General features: G+C 38.9%; 1 protein-coding gene across 1 annotated transcript in view; it reads left to right on the forward strand.

Annotated features, from left to right (window-relative positions):
* Nucleotides 1–18,651, forward strand: part of HMCN1 (hemicentin 1) — a 147,076-nt gene that overhangs the window by 16,287 nt on the left and 112,138 nt on the right. The window contains exons 2-4 of the mRNA XM_088524884.1: nt 14,196–14,266; nt 17,323–17,481; nt 18,099–18,221. Coding sequence (XP_088381010.1) covers nt 14,196–14,266; nt 17,323–17,481; nt 18,099–18,221 — 353 coding nt within the window. The remainder of the gene's footprint in view (nt 1–14,195; nt 14,267–17,322; nt 17,482–18,098; nt 18,222–18,651) is intronic.

Below are 18,651 nucleotides of genomic sequence, written 5' to 3' on the forward strand. Positions count from 1 at the left end.
TCTTGCCCTTAAATAAAAGTACTGTGGTAGCCCTAAATAGAGACAATGAAGGATGTGATGGAGAAATCTTGCCCTTACTCTCTCCATTGTGGTTGATACTTCCTCTAACATGAAGGAAAATGATAGCAAGGGCAGATAGAATGATATCCCTTTCACATATTGGTCATGAAAGAAGGTAGGTTTCTAGAGTTTGTGCCAGGCCTGAATCTGACCAATTGACTCTATTGTTTGTGCTTTGAATTTCTGGCTGAGTATATGGAAATGTGTTTGCTTAGAGATGCAGCTGTACTGGTCAAAAAAAATACTGCTCTGCACTACTAACTGCCTTCCTTTCTGATATCCAGCTGTGGGTGCTTCTTAGCAATTCTAGACAAAATGAACCAGGTAAGCAAAAATAGTCTAAGCAATTCCAGCTTATTAGCTTTGTTTGGAAGAGCATGCATGAACTGTTTTGCTGCAGAGCAAAGGGTAACTTTTGTTAGAAGGATGATTCTGCAGAGGGATGGCAATTTGCTTGGCTAGCATATCTGCAGTTGGAAGAGAATGAGCATAGTGCTAGTGAGCTGCATGTAACTGTAAAGATTGAGTTATTCGGGATCTACATGTGTTTGCAAATCTGGTCTGTTTATGTGGGTGCTGACAGTGAGTAAAATGTGGTTTCTTTGTGTATCAAGCTTTGTTTTAAATAGTGCAGTTGTTACTCATGCTCAAGGTGCAGAAAGTGGAAAAAGCTTCCATTCCAGTAAAAATTCAGCCCTTCACCCTTGAAACTGTAATTAGATGTTGTTCTATTACTTAAAGCAAACTATGGTATATAAAGACAAAAATAATGCAAGTTGGCTGTGTTGCATTCTGGAGAATTCAGCTGTTGCATCATGGAAGGAAGAAGTAACCAGGGAGAGTTTAGTGGCTGTGGTGCTCTGCATGGAGTAATGTAATCACTAAAAGCAAGACCTCTGTGATAAAGCGGCTGACAGATAGCCCTCCCAATATTGAGTATTGGGCTTGAGTTTTGTTTGGTGAGGGGAGAAGGAAAAAAAGAAAAGGCGTGAATAAGTGAAGCATGTTTTGATTTTTAACTCTTTAATCTGTATAAAGAACAGACACAGATTTAAACTGCATAAAACCTTTGAATCCATAGAATCTGTGGCTGTAGGTATTTCTGATATCTCCATTCTATGTTGGTTTATGCTGCAGCTGCTTAGTTTCTTGTTTGCAGTGGTGTGTCCCACTTTCCTATTTTGATGTTATATCTCAACCTTGATAACATGGGGTATTCTAGATGGAATAATTCCATTGCGGTAGATGTTGTTTGGATTTATACTAGTAAAACTGAGGTCAGAGTCTGGCTTTGGTGCTTTACTACACGCTTCCTTTTCTAATCTTTTCAGTCCTGGTCTGCTCCCTCTACTTTCCTAATTCCAAGAGTAACAGCATAGGTGAGATTTAGTTGGTGAAAGATTGTTTAAGCTGTGTCTGTTTTTTATTAGCTTGGCTGTTTTTTATTTCTTCAACACTGTTTGAAGTTTTATTGTACTTAGGATGAGATTTTAATTCTTCTTGCTTTTTCTATGTGATTCAATTTCTTCAATTAGAAGCGTGACATTTTAAATTGCAGGGTGAGTTTGAACATTATCATTGAGTAAGAGTTGTATGCACTGGTTACATTTCAAAGAAGTTTTTAACTCTGATGTTCAGAAAAAGGGAAAAGGATGTGCCTTAAGGCATTGCTGTTAATCAGGACCATAGGGTGTTCGAAAGAAAGAGCGTGCTGAAGATGAAATATGACTTTGGAGAACATTTTGATATTTTTTTCCTCTTTTTGTTTATTTCCTGCCATTACATTCAAGTGCTCTGTAATTAAGTTCAGAGTACACATCTACAAAGCTCATTTGCCATGTGACAGACATCTGGAATTTCGCCCAGGTTATTGTTAGTTAAATTTGGTTTATTATTAAGTTTAGGTATTTGCGTGTTATAGTTTATTTGCTACACTGAGGTTTTGGCTCAAATTAATGAGAAATTCATAATATTTGTTACAATATTTTTACAGTTGAGCTTCCATTGTTCTAGGATCTCCACCTTCCTATGATGATTAATATCCTGCCCAGAATACCCTGCTTTTATTGTTGTGGCAAAGAAAGGATGAGAAAAGAGAAACACCACCTCTTTAACAGTTTCAAGGCCTTGGACACAAAACACTTAAGATGATTTTGATATGTTTGTGCAGTGTGGAGTTTTTTCAGATTTCGGCTTAAGGATTTGTCAAAGAATCTTTGACAATAGTAATGTTTAAACCTCAATAAGACAGTCTTAATCATTGCAGAAGGAATTTTTGTATTGTAGAAATCTGAATGAGAGCTTCATAGCAAGACTGAATCAATTTTCATGTGTGTACCTGAACCTCTCCTGAATTCCATAGGGCTACTGTCTTTGCTATGAGTATATAGGTGGCACTTCATAGAAACAGGTTGTTTCCTGATTCTCCACAACACACTGTCGTTTGAAGAGTGTTACTCATTAGCTTCAGGTCTTTGTTCTTTGATGTTAGTGTTCAAGAAAGCTAGCCTGACAACTAATGTTCATGGGAATTTCATATTGGTTTATCAATACAGCTTATAACTACAGACTTCTGTGGTAGTTTTGAGCCTTCTTTTGCATGCAAAAGTATAAGACACACAAGCTCTGAGTAGCCAGGCAAGAAGCGCCAGCTCAAGGTCTGACACTTGTGTGGGGCCTTCAAGGTTCACTGAAGGGAACTGCAGACAAAATTCGTTTTGGTCAGAGCTGAGCTGCTTGTTCTGTCAAGAAGTGTTTGAGGCCAAGATATTCCTCTTCTAGGACTGTGCTTCCTTGTCTTTCAGTTGTGTTGTGCTTAGACGGTGTTGCTAGCAAACCAGACGTCTCAGCAGCTGCAGGACTTTTTTGGAAGAATGGAGTGAATGGTTAGTTCAAGATCCAGTGCTGAGGCACTGCATAGCTGGACTCCTGAGTCTTCCAGTCTATGAAGCACATCAGGTATGAAATTAGTCCTTGAAGATGCACCAGAGAGACCTTGCAGCAGAGCTAGGAAGATTAATCTTACTTTAAGACTAACTTCAACTAGAAGAATATTTACTGGGGTGTGCATTGGCATAGTTAGATCTGGAAGTGAGTGCTGCTGTTTACTAAAGGAATGTGTCTAAGCCTAATGTTATTAGAAGACTACCTGTATTTTTATATCATTCTCTCAAGACTGAGATGAGGAGCCTACAGAAAACATAAACACTGAAGCCATGTTCCCATCCTCTCTTTGTTAGCACAGACAGTTAAGAAAACTTTGGTAGTAAGGCAGTGGAAAATCCCTTCAATTGAGAGCTAACTTTGGCTTAATTAGATCGGCCTGTGAACCCTCTTACTGCTACTCAGTGACCAAGGTCAGTGACAGATGTCTCAGATTGCAGCAAGTGCAGGTTTTTGAATTTCATGAGTGGCACCTTAAGCCAATGTACTGGGTGTCAGCTGCAGTGAGAAGGACTTGTAGGGAATTTGCTCCCACCTTTCACTTAATCTATTGACTCGAGCACAGGACTGGTTGCCTCTTAGGGTATCACAGTATGAATCGTCAGAGAGGATTTTAGAACACCTGTGTTCAGAACACCTGAGTGTATATGGTGTGTGTGTGTGTGGGGGGGGTTGTTTTGTTTTTTGTTTTGTTTTTTGGGGGGGGTGGGGAGGAAAGGGGTTTCTTGTGTCTGGAAACAAATTTGCTTTTGGTTGACCTGAATACAAGTCAGGTCATAGCGTTTGTTATCGAACTCAATGGCTTCAAGACCTTCAATTAACCTCCTCTCCAGAGGAAAACAGGATTGTGTTCTGTATTGGTTAAACAGACTAAATGGCTAGTTGAGAAAAAAATGGCAGCATTTACCACAATTGGATATTTAGTTATTCTTTAAAAGTAACTTTGATAATTACTTGCTGCTTGATCATTTTATTTGTGTGTTGTACATTCTTGAAGTGCTCTGAGTACTTTCTGTTCTTTAACTAGGCCAGCCAGAAGACAAAGCTGGGAAGCCCAGGAATGAAAACGAGTGAGTTAGCCTAAGCTAGTGTTGTGTGATTGTTTTTTAGCTAATGCTACTAGTCTAAACCAAAATAGTGGAATTTTTTTGAATAAATTATAAAGGGGGAACGAACTGAAAGCAAAGACCCTGCATGATGTATTCCTGTAAAACTGATGGAAGTAATGCTCATGCCTAGTAATGCTCAGGGCTAGTGAAAACACTATTTTGTTTAGGGTATAAAAACTAATGTTCTCATCTCTTCCCCCTTCTCTCCTCACCATCTGCTTTTTGAATTAGTATGGAGCGTGCTTGCATTTTTGCTGTGGTTCAACTCAATGGAATTTTATAGTTCATAGATAACACTTAATTGAATAAAATGTTTTGCCCTGTCCCACAGCATCCTAAAAACTGTGGAGCATTTAAACTGGCATCAAGAGCAAAAAATGTGTGATTTTTCTGTTTTTTTTTGTTTTGTTTTTTTTTTCCCTTGTGATTTTCCTTTTCCTTCTTCCAAAGCTGTGAAACAGTTTTCCTATAGCCCTTAGCCTCCTGTTCAGGCATCCCACCATGTGCTGGATATGCAATTTCATGTTTGTTACAGTTGGTGCCAGGGCAATGAGCCCATGCAGAGGGTGATAGGAATCTGCATAGAGTGTGATTCTGATCCCAGCAGTGCTGCTAACAGCACAGCTGACTATTGATCTATGTGTAGATAAGCACGGGTAAATCTGTGTGGATTAGTAGTTACACAGGGTTTAGGTAGTTAAGCTCTCATCAATCCTACCATAATGAGCTGCCTAGAGTTATTGCTTGTGTAGAAGAGTTGACAAAAAGAGTATGTTTCGAGGTGTGTTTGTAAGCAGGCTGCCAGTGAGAACAGAATAAAACTGCTCCTGGGGCTTAGAGATGGCATCTCAATGCTGAGCCAGGTCAAGTGGCAGTGCCAGGCCCTCTAACCTAGATATATCTGTGCTGGTTTTGTGAGTTATGGCTTGCAGCCTGAAAGGTTTGGAAAGGCATTTCTGGTGGCTTATCCCAGGCTAGAACAGACACAGCTGCTTTGACTGCCTCTTGCCTGCCCCAGAGAGTGAAGATATTGCAGTGCAGTACTGATAGCAGATACTGAGGGCTCTTGCTTTAGGCTCTTGCTAGAAAGCGGTAGGTGGTGAAGCTAGGAATGTGAGGGATATTTCATGGTCTCTTCGGCTTTAATCTGTACATTTTATAGAATTCTTCCATTTATCTCTTGTCTGTGGAGACCCTCCAGATTAATACAGCAGCGTATGTCTATTTCAAAAACTCGCGCCTGAGAGATTTTATGTATAGTTCTATGACCGAAGAAGCGGCTGATGAAGCTGTAGGGCTGTGACACTTGAGCATGACCAGCTAATACTGAGGTGGCTGATGAGCTGCTATGCAGGTCCTTGGAGATGCTTTCAGCATCCTAAAAGTTTTTGTGGGTGCCTTTCAGAAAATTGCAAAATTGCTGATGATACTGGCCAAAGTTAAGGGATGGAAATCGGCTTGCGGCTGGTTCAGCTGTTACCAAGGTAAACAGTACCCTAGCCTTCAGAAATTTGCCCCATCTTCCTTTTATGAATTGAGGTTTCTAACTCAATTACAGCTTTAAAGAATAAAATGGAATGTTTTAGAATCAGATTTTCTCTGCCTTATAATAAACTTAATAATAGGTTTTAAGAAGAAACAAAAAGTTAACTTTAATCTTGGACACCAGTAATAGATGTTGTTTTAAGTTCTTTAAGGAGATGCTTTTTTAATTGTTATTTGAGTGCAATAATATTATTTGCCATAAAATTCCATGTTTTGCTACCTGCTTATGGATCAGGACACTTTATGATAATGATGTGTAACTCAACTAAATTTACAGTGGTAATGGCTAAAAGAAAATAGTTTACTTTTTAAATGGTTTTACATTGATAACCCCTTAGCAAATAAAATTATAGTGTTAAGAGTAGGAAGGGAGTTTGGGAGATTTTTTTTTTTTTTTTTAGCCATATAAAGGTATTATAAGAGCATAAGCCTGTTAAAGAGCAGCAGGACTTGATGTGAATCCTTATTTCTACAATCTCATGGCAGTTTTAAGCACCAGCTGAGTTAGTGTTGTGATCTCCATAATTCTTGTTGAATGGTTCCTTCAAGAAAATATTTACCAGTTTTGCTGCCCTACAAGCAGCTGGTTAGTAGTTGTACACCTTAAGTGCTATTTCTGATCTGGCCCGTCACTACATGTTACTTAATGTGGATGTAGAGCAATTGTTACCATGGCTGAGTGGTGTGAGCATGTCCTCCTCTCTGGGTTCTCAAGTTGTTGTTGATGACTTTGTGGGTGCTCAGTTCATTGTTTATTTCATTCTCTTCATAAGAACTGTGGCTATAGCTTCAGAATTACTTGTTCAGCTGTGGCTATGCTTCGTGATCACACTTAAAGCTGACTTGGGTTGAGAAAGGATCTTCTCCAAGGATCTTCCAAGTCTCTTTGAAGAAAGCAATCTGTGAAAATAGTCCTCCAAGCAGAAGTTTTAGTTGGACATTGTAATTGATTTGATTTCTTCTGGAAAAATAAAGGAGGCGCTGATCATCTTATCTTCATTTTTCCTTTCACAGTCAGCCTAAGGACCTGTGCTGGAACATAGTGGGAGGAAGAGTTCAGTGAAGAAGGAGCCTTATGGGCACCCTTCAAGTAACTTGCAGTGTTGGGAGCTCCCAGTGTCAGAGCTGTGCTGTTTCCAGCTATGTCCCAGCCTGTCCTTTGGTTGGTAGCTCCTGCTAGGCCTTTCTTACGTGCTGCAATACATAGATTGATTTTTGCAGTGTAACCCAAAGTATAAATTTTGAATAAAAAATTCAATTGTTTGATTTGACTTCAAAATAGTTGGGTTATTAATCACAAAACAGCACTGCACAATTTGTAGTTACATTCCTTCCAGCTTTCTTCTTCAATGCAAGTTCTTTATCCAGCTCTCTTACAAGTGTTGAAAGACTACTGCCAAAATACACAGACCAAGAGATGAGACAGAAATAGACCTGGACTGAGCTGAAGTTCAGTCTGGAGAAAGAATTTCAATCGCATTATGATCTGAATTTTACTCCTTTGAGATTGTTGTTAACAAGGGGAAATAAACAAGAGAGGAAAGCAGGCTGATGGCCATTGCAGATGTTCCTGGGAAGCTGAAAGCACGGGCCAGTTTCAGTAATGATCGTTGTTGCTCCTGCTCCATACAGTATGGAAGCCATGGTAGTTTTTTCAGCTCTTTATTGTTTGCTATAAACTGAAGGAAGCAAACTAGTCAGATAAAGGTTGCATGCTCTATTGAGTTAATAACCATCAGACACGAGAGAAAAAAGGCATTTTTACCTACTAGAAAAGGAGCAACTTCTTTCTCTTAGAAATATTAGACTGACAAGCCTAAAATCAAAATTCTTTATGCACTTAAGAGATCCATGTGGGCATGGGCAGCAGTTGGGTATGTGCTTACCTTCCCTAGAGTGGCTCAAGGCTGGGGTGTAGACAACCACCTAGTTGAGACTCTCACAATCTCCATGGTGTGCTCAGTGCTCTGGCCTCCTTTGAGGAATGTCAGCCCAGCTGCCAGCTGTGGCTGTGTTCATAATTTGGGCAATCTTCCATTGAAGGTTGGTTAGCCAAAGTCATTTTGGAAATGATGTCTGCTGGCCCCATGATGGGAACGGACCTCCAGGCCATTCAAAGAAGCAAGAGCATAGAGGAGAAAGGCAGGTTTCTTGTAGATGCCAGGATTCTCTATGTTCATTTGCTCCTCTAAAAGAAAAAAGCTTGTTTCATATCACATTTACATTTGGGGTATTTAATAGCCACTGACATTATATTTTAAACTGCATAGACTACAGGTTCTTCCAGGCTTTTAGGTGTTTTACTTGTGCCCAGAAGTAGAGAAAGCCTTCTTGCTTAGCAGTGGAGCTGGAGTGGGTCTTATTTTCTGGGATCAAAAATCAGCTTTAAAATCTATTTAATTTGGGCTCTGTCCCCACCTCAGTTTCAGCCTGAGGTAATCTTCATTGTGTGATTCTATGGTGAGTCTGATAGCACTTCACCTATGCTAGGCTTGAGAAGTATAATACTCTTTTGTGCAGCACCTAGTTAAGTGAGAATTTATAGGAAACTTGGATGTGGCTAGATGAGGCTGTTCTGCATATCTTGTGTTTTACTGCTCAAGCTGTTAAAAAGGAGCGTGTTAGCTGTTATTCTACTATTTGTTACTGCGAGTGGTTAATAAATTTTAGAAAACTACACTGCAGACCTGTAACCTGAATTGTGTGGTAGCTACAATTGATAAAGGATATTACTATTTTTTTAACCATTGGAGCTCTCTAAGGTTGCTTTTCTTTTGAAAGAATTGTAAACATACATAGTGAGTTTTTTCCCTTCTCTTTGATTTTATTGTTTGCCTTTTAAAAGTCATTCTTCTTTTCCTTCATAAGAGATATAAGGCTCTCAAGTGTCATAACAGTGGTACATAGTAATACAAACATGCCATTTATTAAGGCACATTGTTTGTAAGACATCTTAGATGCTCATGGTTTGAGTGTCTGTACATGTGGCCACTGTCTTGAGATGAATGTGAAGAGTTGGACATACCAGGGTGATGACCATGGCCATGAAGTAGGACTTGGCTCAAGCTTCAGTAATGCTACGTTAAGCTGCTTGACAGTGATTAGAGTTGGCAAAACTTTCCTACCTGTTCTTTTTTGTTTGAATAGCCAGCAAAGGGAAAGGCTCTGTGGGCAGTCCGGCTCCTTCAAGTCAGTCTCACAGCAGTGGTTGTCCTAAGTGGAAGTTTATATATTAAAGATATTAGTCGCTGATGTAGCTAAGGAAACATATGCGAGATTGCTGCCCTTGTTTGGCCTTTTTTTGTCCAGTTAAAAATCTGGTACAAACTGCTCACTGTAGTTCTTGGGCTTTTAAAAAATGATTATAATTAAACCCACATTGGAGTCTGAAAGCCAAAAACAACTGTGTCGTGAGGGGATATCATGTAGGAAGAAACTTTTAATAGCTTATTACATGTTTTTAGTACTAAATATCTTGGCTTGTTTCAGTGCTCATTGTATTTATAGGGAGGGTATTTCCAGTGGGGTTTGCATTAGCCTTGGGAGACTAGCATTGGATATAGGCAACATCTCCAAAGCTGCATGTGCTTCTGTAAAAAACCCAGCTAGGTGTTTATCATTGTGTGTGTTTGTACTTTTAAAGTGCCAGTGGCTTTTTGAGAAATGAAAGGATCCACACAGCTCCTCCTGTCCTCTTTTGTGAGGTGAGGATACCTTATTCTAGACCATGGAGTTTAAAAATGTTTAAAAGTGTTCTGATTCTGTGTAATAAATCTATTTGTATAAGCTGCCTGAGTAATAAAAATGTCCACTATAATGGGCAAGTTTGCAGTTACATGTGTTTTTCTCCTAGTCGCACATGTGATGCCTTGCTTTGGAGAAGATGGGAAATACTGCAGTGAAGTATTTCTAATGGCAACTTGCAAGTGGTCTGTAGTTGGACGAAATCCCAGTGTGTAGGACCTAATTTGCTGTTAGGAAATTAAAGGTTCTTGCTTATGTGCCCCTAGGACAGACAGGTGGCTGAAAGCTGTTTAAGAGAAACTATCATTGTTTTCTTAATCCTTGGCAGGTACCACTCCTGAAGGTATTCAGGAGAGTTTTGTAAGGCAGAGCCTTACAAAGAATAGAATTCAGAGGGAGAAGTTTGAGAGTGAACATCATTATTGTTGTTATGTTTAATCAGAAAAAGCTCCATGTTCAGCACTGCTGGGAAGCAGCCCTTGAAGAATAATTGCCCACTGATTTCTCTGAGCTGTTTTCCCTGCTAAGGTGTTTCAACTCTTTCACCTGATCATTCTCACTCCTTTACCACTTCTGTACTTTAAATGCTGCAATTGCTTGGCAGAGAGTGCAGGAAACCCAACTGGGAGACAGGTCTGCTAGAAAAACATGCCATATGAAAGTAAATATTTAAAAATAAAGTGAGGGGCTAGGATTTTTCCAGTTTACAAAGGTATGTCCTAAGCTGTGTTAGAACGGTATACCTTGATGCTTTTGCTGGGTTACTGTTCTCCACTTGCGGCTTCTAAAATCTAGCCTGCTTCTCCTTTCTCACAGGTGTCACTGTGTTCATGATCACAATACTGTGGGCTCTCCCACTGCTGTGTGATAATAAGAGACTTATTAGACAACTCCTTTGACCTTCTGTAAATACTTTTTCTTTTTTTGAGGATATCAAAGTTTTCATGATGAATACTTTTTTTTTGAAGGAGTACATTTAAAATATGCACATTTTACTGAGTGCAAATGCTTATTTCACAGGTTGTCTGTGAGTCTATGTTGTCAGTGCACTGTATAAATGAAAAAGCAGGAGATAACTGTCACTTGTCTTTTTCTAAATAACCATTTGGTCTTCAGGTGTTCTTCATATTGTAAGCTGGTGGAAAACGCATTTCTTGAGCTATATATTCCATAGAGTTCTAGTTCTGAAGTCTTCTTGGTCTTCTGAAGGCAGTAAGCAGGATCTTGGAAACTGTTTTGCATCTGGGAAACATCTTTGCCAAAATTAGAAGGAATTCTGTGGGTAAAAGCATTTTTCAGGATTTAATATCTCTGGACTAGCAAGAATTAATTAGTCCTTTTTATTTATTTATTTTTTTCTATAGCAAACAAATACAGTTTAGTGTTGACCGTAGGTAAAATGCTTCCATATTCCTTAGTTAGTTTCTCCTAAGACATGCAGCTCTCCAAACCAGATACCTTGTGCAGATGTCCTGCATGTTAAGGATTAAGAGCATGCCAGAGTTGCAAACACCCTTGGCAGTGGTAAGGAGTTACTGTGTTATTGGGTGATTCCTGGCTTTCCCCATGTGCTTGCAGCTCCTTTTGTGTAGCCATTTGAGATGTGATAGGACACAGGAAAACATGAGAGCCTCTCTACAGGGGCAGTTTGTCAGCTTCCTAGGAACTTTCCTGTTTATGAAGAGAAAGTTTTTTGTATCACACTTGCCTCAGAAGGGATGTATCAATACTCCTAATGTGTCAGATGATCCGGAGCTCGTTTTGATGTTGTCGTGTTTGGGCAGTTGCTTAGGTACAAGCTCAAATACCATATTGGTTATGTTGAATTTTGTGGTTTTACAGTTTAGGAAATCTGGGCTTTGCTCAATAACATGCAACCATTCCTTTAGAATATGTTTTCTCTTATACATAATCAGTTTTATGTGTATGTGCAATAAAGTCCTGAATCACTACAGTTAGTTTGGAAGAATCGACGTTTATACTGTGCTTTAAACACGCAGGAATTTGGGACAGCCTCATAAAAATGAACTGTCGCTGCAGCTGCGTAAGAGGTATTACTTGTGGAACTAGGGAGAGGAGTTCTGGGGTAAGGAGCAGTAGGGGGTGACATTCCAAAATAAAACATGTCCCAAAATATTCCAGTATTGGTGCCTTATGCTGGAATATGTTGTGAGCCAGTTTCCCAGTGAATATTCTGTATTGTATAAACATGCTTGCTGTGAGAAACATGTGACTGGTGTTTGATTTACGTATGTAGCTATTGTGACTTTGGGCAATTTTGTATATGGATAAAAGTGCAATTCAATTGACCACCTATATGTGTACTGTTATAAATGCACAAAATAAAGCAGTCTTGCCTGGGTTTCAGAACATAGCAGAATGAGAATAAAAATATGAGCTTTCAGCCTTTTGGCAGGCAGGTCACAGGTGGAATGGTGGCATGAAAACATATGGAAGACAGTTGATGCTGGTGAGTCAGTTGCATCTCCACGTGCACCTAGAGGGACACAAAATACCCACACAGCTGTAACAAGATTGGGTCACACTGGTGGGGTATTGGAACCAGTGCAGAACAAGTTCAGGTGTTATGCACTTTGTAAGGCTCTGTGAAGCTTCTCTCCCATCTCTAGGTGACTTTGTACTAATGCTGAATAGCTGTATCCCCTTTCTAACCACAGAGTCACAAAATCCCCTTTCTAATGTGCTGCTTGGGTGACCTTACAGAGTTTGTGCTCTCTGCTGAGCCCTCACCAGAGGGCACTGGAGCCTTCCTGTGCTTCTGCTGCAGGCAGGGGGGCACCCGCAAGCCTTGTTGCTTTGTGCCCTTGCTGCCTGCAGAGAAATGGGGAATTTTTCTCCAATGTAAACAGGATATGTTGTCTTGTCTTAGTGGGAGCAGTATTGCTTCTTAAGTTTTTATTTTATAGGGAAAGAAAACTTTTCCAAATGGTATACTGTGTTAGAATTGCCAAGTTTCTTGCCTTAGATTGGCAAGGAATAATGGAGCTAGTGGTTTTACTGCATGTACAAAACCCTATCCTAGTCTTTGCTTTAGGACAGTGGTTGGCAGGGGGAGAGTGGTCATTTTTTAATTTTTCTGATTTTATTTATTTATTTTTTTTATTAAGCAAAACAATTTGGAGATAGCTTAATTACAGGCCTGTGCTTTAAAGAAGACCCCAGAGAGGGACAGTACTAGCTAAAGCAAAGGAAAGGGAAAATGGCAGGGTGAAGTACATGGAAGAACAGTGAATTCTTCTAAGGACTCCTTTGATAGTGGGACACTTGAAACAGTTTAGTAAACTATGCTTACAAATCAATGTCTCAAATCAAAGCCATACCAAAAAAGAGAGCTTAAAATTATGGGAAAGATGATGTATGATCTCTCTTGAGTGACTTTTAAACAACTTAAACCCTACTCTTAGCCGGGTGTTTATGAGTAAAGCCTGCAAGCAAACTTGTGTGTGATTGTAGTAGATTTTATTCATAGCTATTGTTGGAAAAACTCCTGTGAAATAAAGCTGTAGGCCATTTAAAGAAAAATGGCTAGATTACATGAATGATAAGTGTGTATTAACTTTTATAGAGCTTGGAAAGTAATATGGTATGCTGAGCGCTTAAGCCATAGCTGAGCAGAATTGGCACCACAATGGTTTCATGCTTTGCTTTTACGCCCTAACTGCATGACTGTGATCAATTTTATATGCTGGTACTCATCTGGTTTCTTCAAGAAGTGGTTTGGGGCATTAAGATAGCAGAAATCCACCCTCTTTTTTTTTTTTTTTTTTTCCCCCCCCCTCCTTTGCTTGGTGACTTTTCTTTTGGTTAGCAATGTAAGCCAGCTTGTAGAGCTCAGTGAATTCTGTTGCTGGCACAAGGTCAGTTGAGGAATACGTGGCCAGGACAGGGAAAGAATGAACTGCGTGAGTGCCCAGTTAGATTAAGGTGAACAGTCAAGAAATTTCAGCCCTTGAAAAAGAGCTGGCTCTGGAATGAATTGTGAAGCTGGCTGTAAAAGGCAGAGGGAAGACTGGTGCTGCTGGTCTGATTCTGAAACTGCAACTGCCCACAGACCTCAGCCCACTCAGCTTGGATTCAGTGATATTCTGGCAGCTCTTAATATTGCAGATGGCAAATACTGTGATGAAAATCTATCAGGCTTGAGTTCTTTCTGACAGTTGCTGTTGGAGAAGCTAAGGTCTGGCTTCTCCATCTAGAGGTGGATAATCTTTCAGGCCAGAGATGTGGCATATTTTTGTAACATCACTTGGTGGAGCTAGGAATGTGTGCTCTGGAGAGGCCTGTGTCTGTAATGGACTAGTTTTTGGTGAAGCCACTTTTGTTTGGGAGATTTTATCCCTTCTGTTTACAAAGAATAATGAAATGATGGATCAAAAGTAAACATGCATGTGGGAGAAAGAGAACAGATCACTTGATGTTCCTATAAATTTTAAACACTTCAGTAGCAGTAGTAAAATGTGTGTGTTATTGTGTCTATGTAGTATGCATAATATTTTAAATCAAGGATTACTAAATCTTTAGTCTTTTGAAGTCTGTAAATTCAATGCTTACTGTATGTTTTTTTTCCAGTTCCTTCTTTCTGATATTGCTTGGTATTTGGTATTGCTTGTGTGTGTCTTAAATTTTTTAAATTAAAAAAATAAAAATTAATTTTTAAAAAAGATTTTAAAATGTTTAAGAAAGATTTAAAAAAAAAAATAAAAGATGTACTTTTTTTACCTTTTGATAGCCTTGGGTTTTCTTACTACTTATTTTTGCTTTTTTCTATCCCAGAAATTGGTCCAGTGACGATAACCACTGATCCCAAGAAATTTCAGTATGAACTCAGGGAACTTTATGTTCAGGTGAGTAACTCGTTTGTTCTTTGTATACTTGTAGTAACAAGTCCTGTTCCCTGCCTCTGATTATTGTGTTCTTATCGATGGTTATGCTACAGTATATCATTGGGATATAGACAGTTAATTTAATTTTCTGTTAATTTTGTCAGCACAAAATATTCATCATCTTGTTCTCTGGTTGTCTTAATTTATACTTTACATCATTGCATAATGACTCAGTTTATAGATCTTATCCACTAACACAGAAAGACCACTTAGTGGTGAAATTTATTTTGCATTTTAATTAGTCTTGTCACTCGTCGAGTCCATTTTATGAACTGTTTTACTGTGTTTTGGATCTTTTTTTTCCTCCATGAAAAACCTTTGCCAGCTCTACAACCCAATTCAGGTGCAAAGAGACTGTTAAGACCCATGAAAGTACGACTTTGTTACTACCTTCACTGCAAGGCACTACCTAGCTGCTGTTGAGTCAAACTCAGTGGTTCACCAGGTACTGATTCAAAACCACCTTCCTCCCCAGCCCCTCTGGATTGTCCCTGTAGATGTGCTCAAGTGAGAGCTCTGGAACTAGCAAGAAGCCTGATGGAGCTTATACCAGATTGCTCCCCTTGGCGAGAATTAACTGTAAATGTGAACTGGACGGATGCTGGGGAGAGGAGGGCTGGGATGGAGTTCCCTTCAGCCAGAGGAAATGTGATGCCATGAATGAATCCCATCAAGAGCAGCCTTTCAGTTGTAGGTGGTCAGTCCTGTCTTTGTTAACCAAGAAAAATGCCCCTGGCCTGCAGAGAGACCTGCTACTGCCTCAGTTGGTAGCCCTGCTGGGCAGGCTCCTCTGTCTGAAAGGACAGATCTTGTAGAAAGAAGTATATATAGTGAAATCTCTTTATTAAAAAGTTGTTAGGAAGCTGCTAGTGCTAGTTGGAGTAGAGCACTGCATAGCTGAAAGCTTGTCAGAAAGATTGAAATTCAGAGGAAACAACAGTATTTTCTTAAGGAGGCTGAAAGCCAAATATGCTTTGTTTATTTAGATGGAGGTAGAGGAATTAAACCTCAACAGTTCTCCTGTTTATTTAAGAGAATTTATTTATTTATTTTAAAATTAATATAAATAAGTTGAAGCTTTTAGAAATTTAAACACGTTAGACAGTATATGGAAATAATTTCTTTACAAGTGAAGTTTTAAGTTTCTTTGCTCTTTAATAATAGTGAATCGCATATTTTGTAATTGTTTGCACGATGGAAGCAGTCAGCTAAGACAAGATAATCATTGACTTTGACCAATATAATGAACAAGTATAAGGACAAAATATATTCAAAAAGAAAGGACAGATGGGACATTTTTAGTAGATGTCTGAGAAAATGCAAGCATTTCCTAAATGCATTTGATAAGTGTTTTGCTTAGGAGGACTGTTTGAAAAAAATGTAGGGATGAATGCAGGGGAGTTGAGGAAAAATTGAGATTAATACTGAGAAAATTTATAGAACAAGAATTATCATTAATCCACAAACCTAAAATTAATGTTAAACTGCTTCAAGTAGTCTGAGCTAAAGAAAGTATGTGTAGGTTCATCTCCAAGTGCTGAGCCCTAACTGTTCACTAGGGTTTGACATTAGGAAAAAATTTGTCTGTTTACATCTTATTGAAGAAACCAGGCCCTATCCCTCTTAAAATCAGAGTGATAGAAAGGAATCCCTTTGAAAGCTTATAAATTGATGGAATTTTGTCTTTGTTTTGTCTTGTAATTTACTGAGAATCATTCTGATGGACAGTGTAATGATAACTTCTGCTTGGGCAGCAGTGGCATTTCTGGTGTTTCTTTTAGTGTAAACATGATTGTGAGTTCTATTAAGTAATTTTCACACTAGAAGATTTAAAAATGCATTTAAATCTTGTATCTACTTTAGAAAGAAACCATCTTCTCACAGTTAGAGAATTGAATGGTCCCACAGTATAGGTGTTGATATACTTGCATAGGCAGTTGGGAAAAATCTTTACCTCAGTAGTTCTAAGAGTAAAAGTGACAACTTGGTGTCTGCTTGAGCAGGATAGTTGAACTAGATGATTGCTAGAGGTCCCTTCCAACCTCAACTGTTCTGCATTTCTGTGTAACTTAATGATAATAGTTGCCTTTAGTAGGGTTGTTTTTAACACTTTCTGAATTAGTTGTTAAATTAATTGGATACAGTACCATTTAAAATATATTGTTACTGAAATTTAGACCTAAGAAATTTGACTTTTGAACCTGTCCAAACAGAATGGAAAACAAAACTTAGAGCTTTACTCACCATTATGTCTCTAGCAAGTGCCTTGCATGTGAAGAATTAATAACTTTTTAAAAAAATTTCCTTCCCAGCCTGGGAAGGTTGTGTGTGGAGATGGTAGGTATATGAAAGCATGCTGATCGTAGAAATAAATTTAAATCTTGACACTGCAGAGATCTGTTACCCTTTCCAAGGGAGGTAACTGCTCGTATTTGGCCCTTACCAAGTTCTCTTCTACATGCTAAGTCAATATTTATACAAAAATAAAATGTTTAAAAAGTATTTTGCTTTTTAATTGAGGAAGAAAGTGGCCTTTCCATACAGTGTTAAATAAAGCATTGGAAGCATTTTTGTCAAAATAAGACCTGCAAAGTGTCCAGCTGAGCAGCTGTCTGCGGAGCAGTGCGAGTCACTGAGCACCCATCACCTGCGACCCTGCTACTGAGTTCCCTGTCCTGGCTGAGCCCCTGGGAAGCCTAGGACAGATTCAGATGTCCTGCCCAGGAGAGCTGAGATCATTTTCCATCTGGGCCTATGACCACGACCTCCCATGACTGCTGCGCACTACGGCAGCCATGAAATCCTCAGATAGCTCTGGTGGAAATGTTGTCAGTTTGTGACAGTGCTCTGCAGAAACCATGAATGCCTTGGAAAAACACAATGAATAAATGATCAGAAGCTGCAAAAGTGCATGTCTTCAATACCCCCAAAGAAAATAATTTAGTTGTTTGTTTTTTTTTTCCTTAGAAAAATGTTGGTGGTTTTTTATTAATTTATTTTTTGTGTGTTGTAAACAGGGTGGTGGTGACTGTCCAGAGATGAGCATTGGAGCAATTAAAATTGCCCTGGAAATCTCTCTTCCGGGTTCTTTCATCTACGTGTTTACTGATGCTCGCTCCAAAGATTACAGGCTAACCCATGAGGTACTTCAGCTCATTCAGCAGAAACAATCACAGGTACGCCAGGGGTTCAGAATTGTTCTATGGACTGAATGTGCTGTGTTCCCAAAGAAAAAAAACTCTTCTCTTTGAGACTCAATGAAATTGCTTCTTACAGAAAGGATCTTGATATTGCTATTTCAGCAACTGTTTTAGATTTTCTTGAAATAGAAAATTACCTGATCTCACCCATTAAAAACTTAAAGGATTGTTTTCTAATACTGTGAATTAAATAGTGGGAGTCAACCTTTCTGATAGTATGGGTATTCTTGGTCAGCTTACTAGTTGGGTGACATTTAAATGTCTTGAAATAGCACTTCCATTTCACAGCATAATTCTGATAGAAGAATATCACTTAAAATCACTGTAAAGTGATTCTTCTGTTTCCTTTCTTCACTGCTTTCTTTTTATCAGCAATGAATGCAATATCTGTCCTTCATGCAAAATAATATGAACCCATGCAAAGCACCACAAATCCAAGTAGAGCAATATGATTCTTTTGTTACACCTTATTGCTATCTTTGCAACATTTTCCTTGCTTAACTTTGACACTGTGTGTCAAATGACTTAGTCTTTCTTTCTTGTGTGGGTGCATATATGTATACATGTATACATATATATTTTTTAAATTACAGGTAGTGTTTGTGCTGACTGGAGACTGTGATGACAGGGAACACATTGGTTATAAGGTCTATGAAGAAATTGCCTCGACAAGCTCTGGTCAAGTTTTTCATTTGGACAAAAAGCAAGTTAATGAGGTAAAGTCTTTTGAGTTCTGCTATCTTCAGAGAGGACAAGGGCCGTGTCTACATGCAGCTTGAGCAGCTTTCCTCTGCTTGGATGAGAAGGGATGCAGGAGTGGGGCTGCTTGGATGAGGAGCTGTTCTGTGCTGTGGGAGCAGTCCTGTGCCTACACTGTGCTGCGTGAGCCGTGTGCAGTTGCACCATTAAATGAGTATTTTCCAAACAACTGCTCGTGAGTCAAGACAGAAATCCTCTCAGCCTTACATAGGCGTAAGGTTAGGGAAGGGAGAAATTAGCTGTTGGGGCTATACAGTTTCTGCCTTGAATTTGACAATTTTATGTGAAACTTACAGTATTACCATTTTGATTAAATAAACTATTTTATTAAATTTCTACATAATAAGAAAAATGAGCACAAGTTGCATAAGTAACTGAAACCATATA

This window comes from Tinamus guttatus, unplaced genomic scaffold (genome assembly GCF_059628265.1).
Source record: "Tinamus guttatus ecotype Peru unplaced genomic scaffold, ASM5962826v1 Tinamus_guttatus_pri_ptg000215l, whole genome shotgun sequence".
Lineage (NCBI taxonomy): Eukaryota > Metazoa > Chordata > Aves > Tinamiformes > Tinamidae > Tinamus > Tinamus guttatus.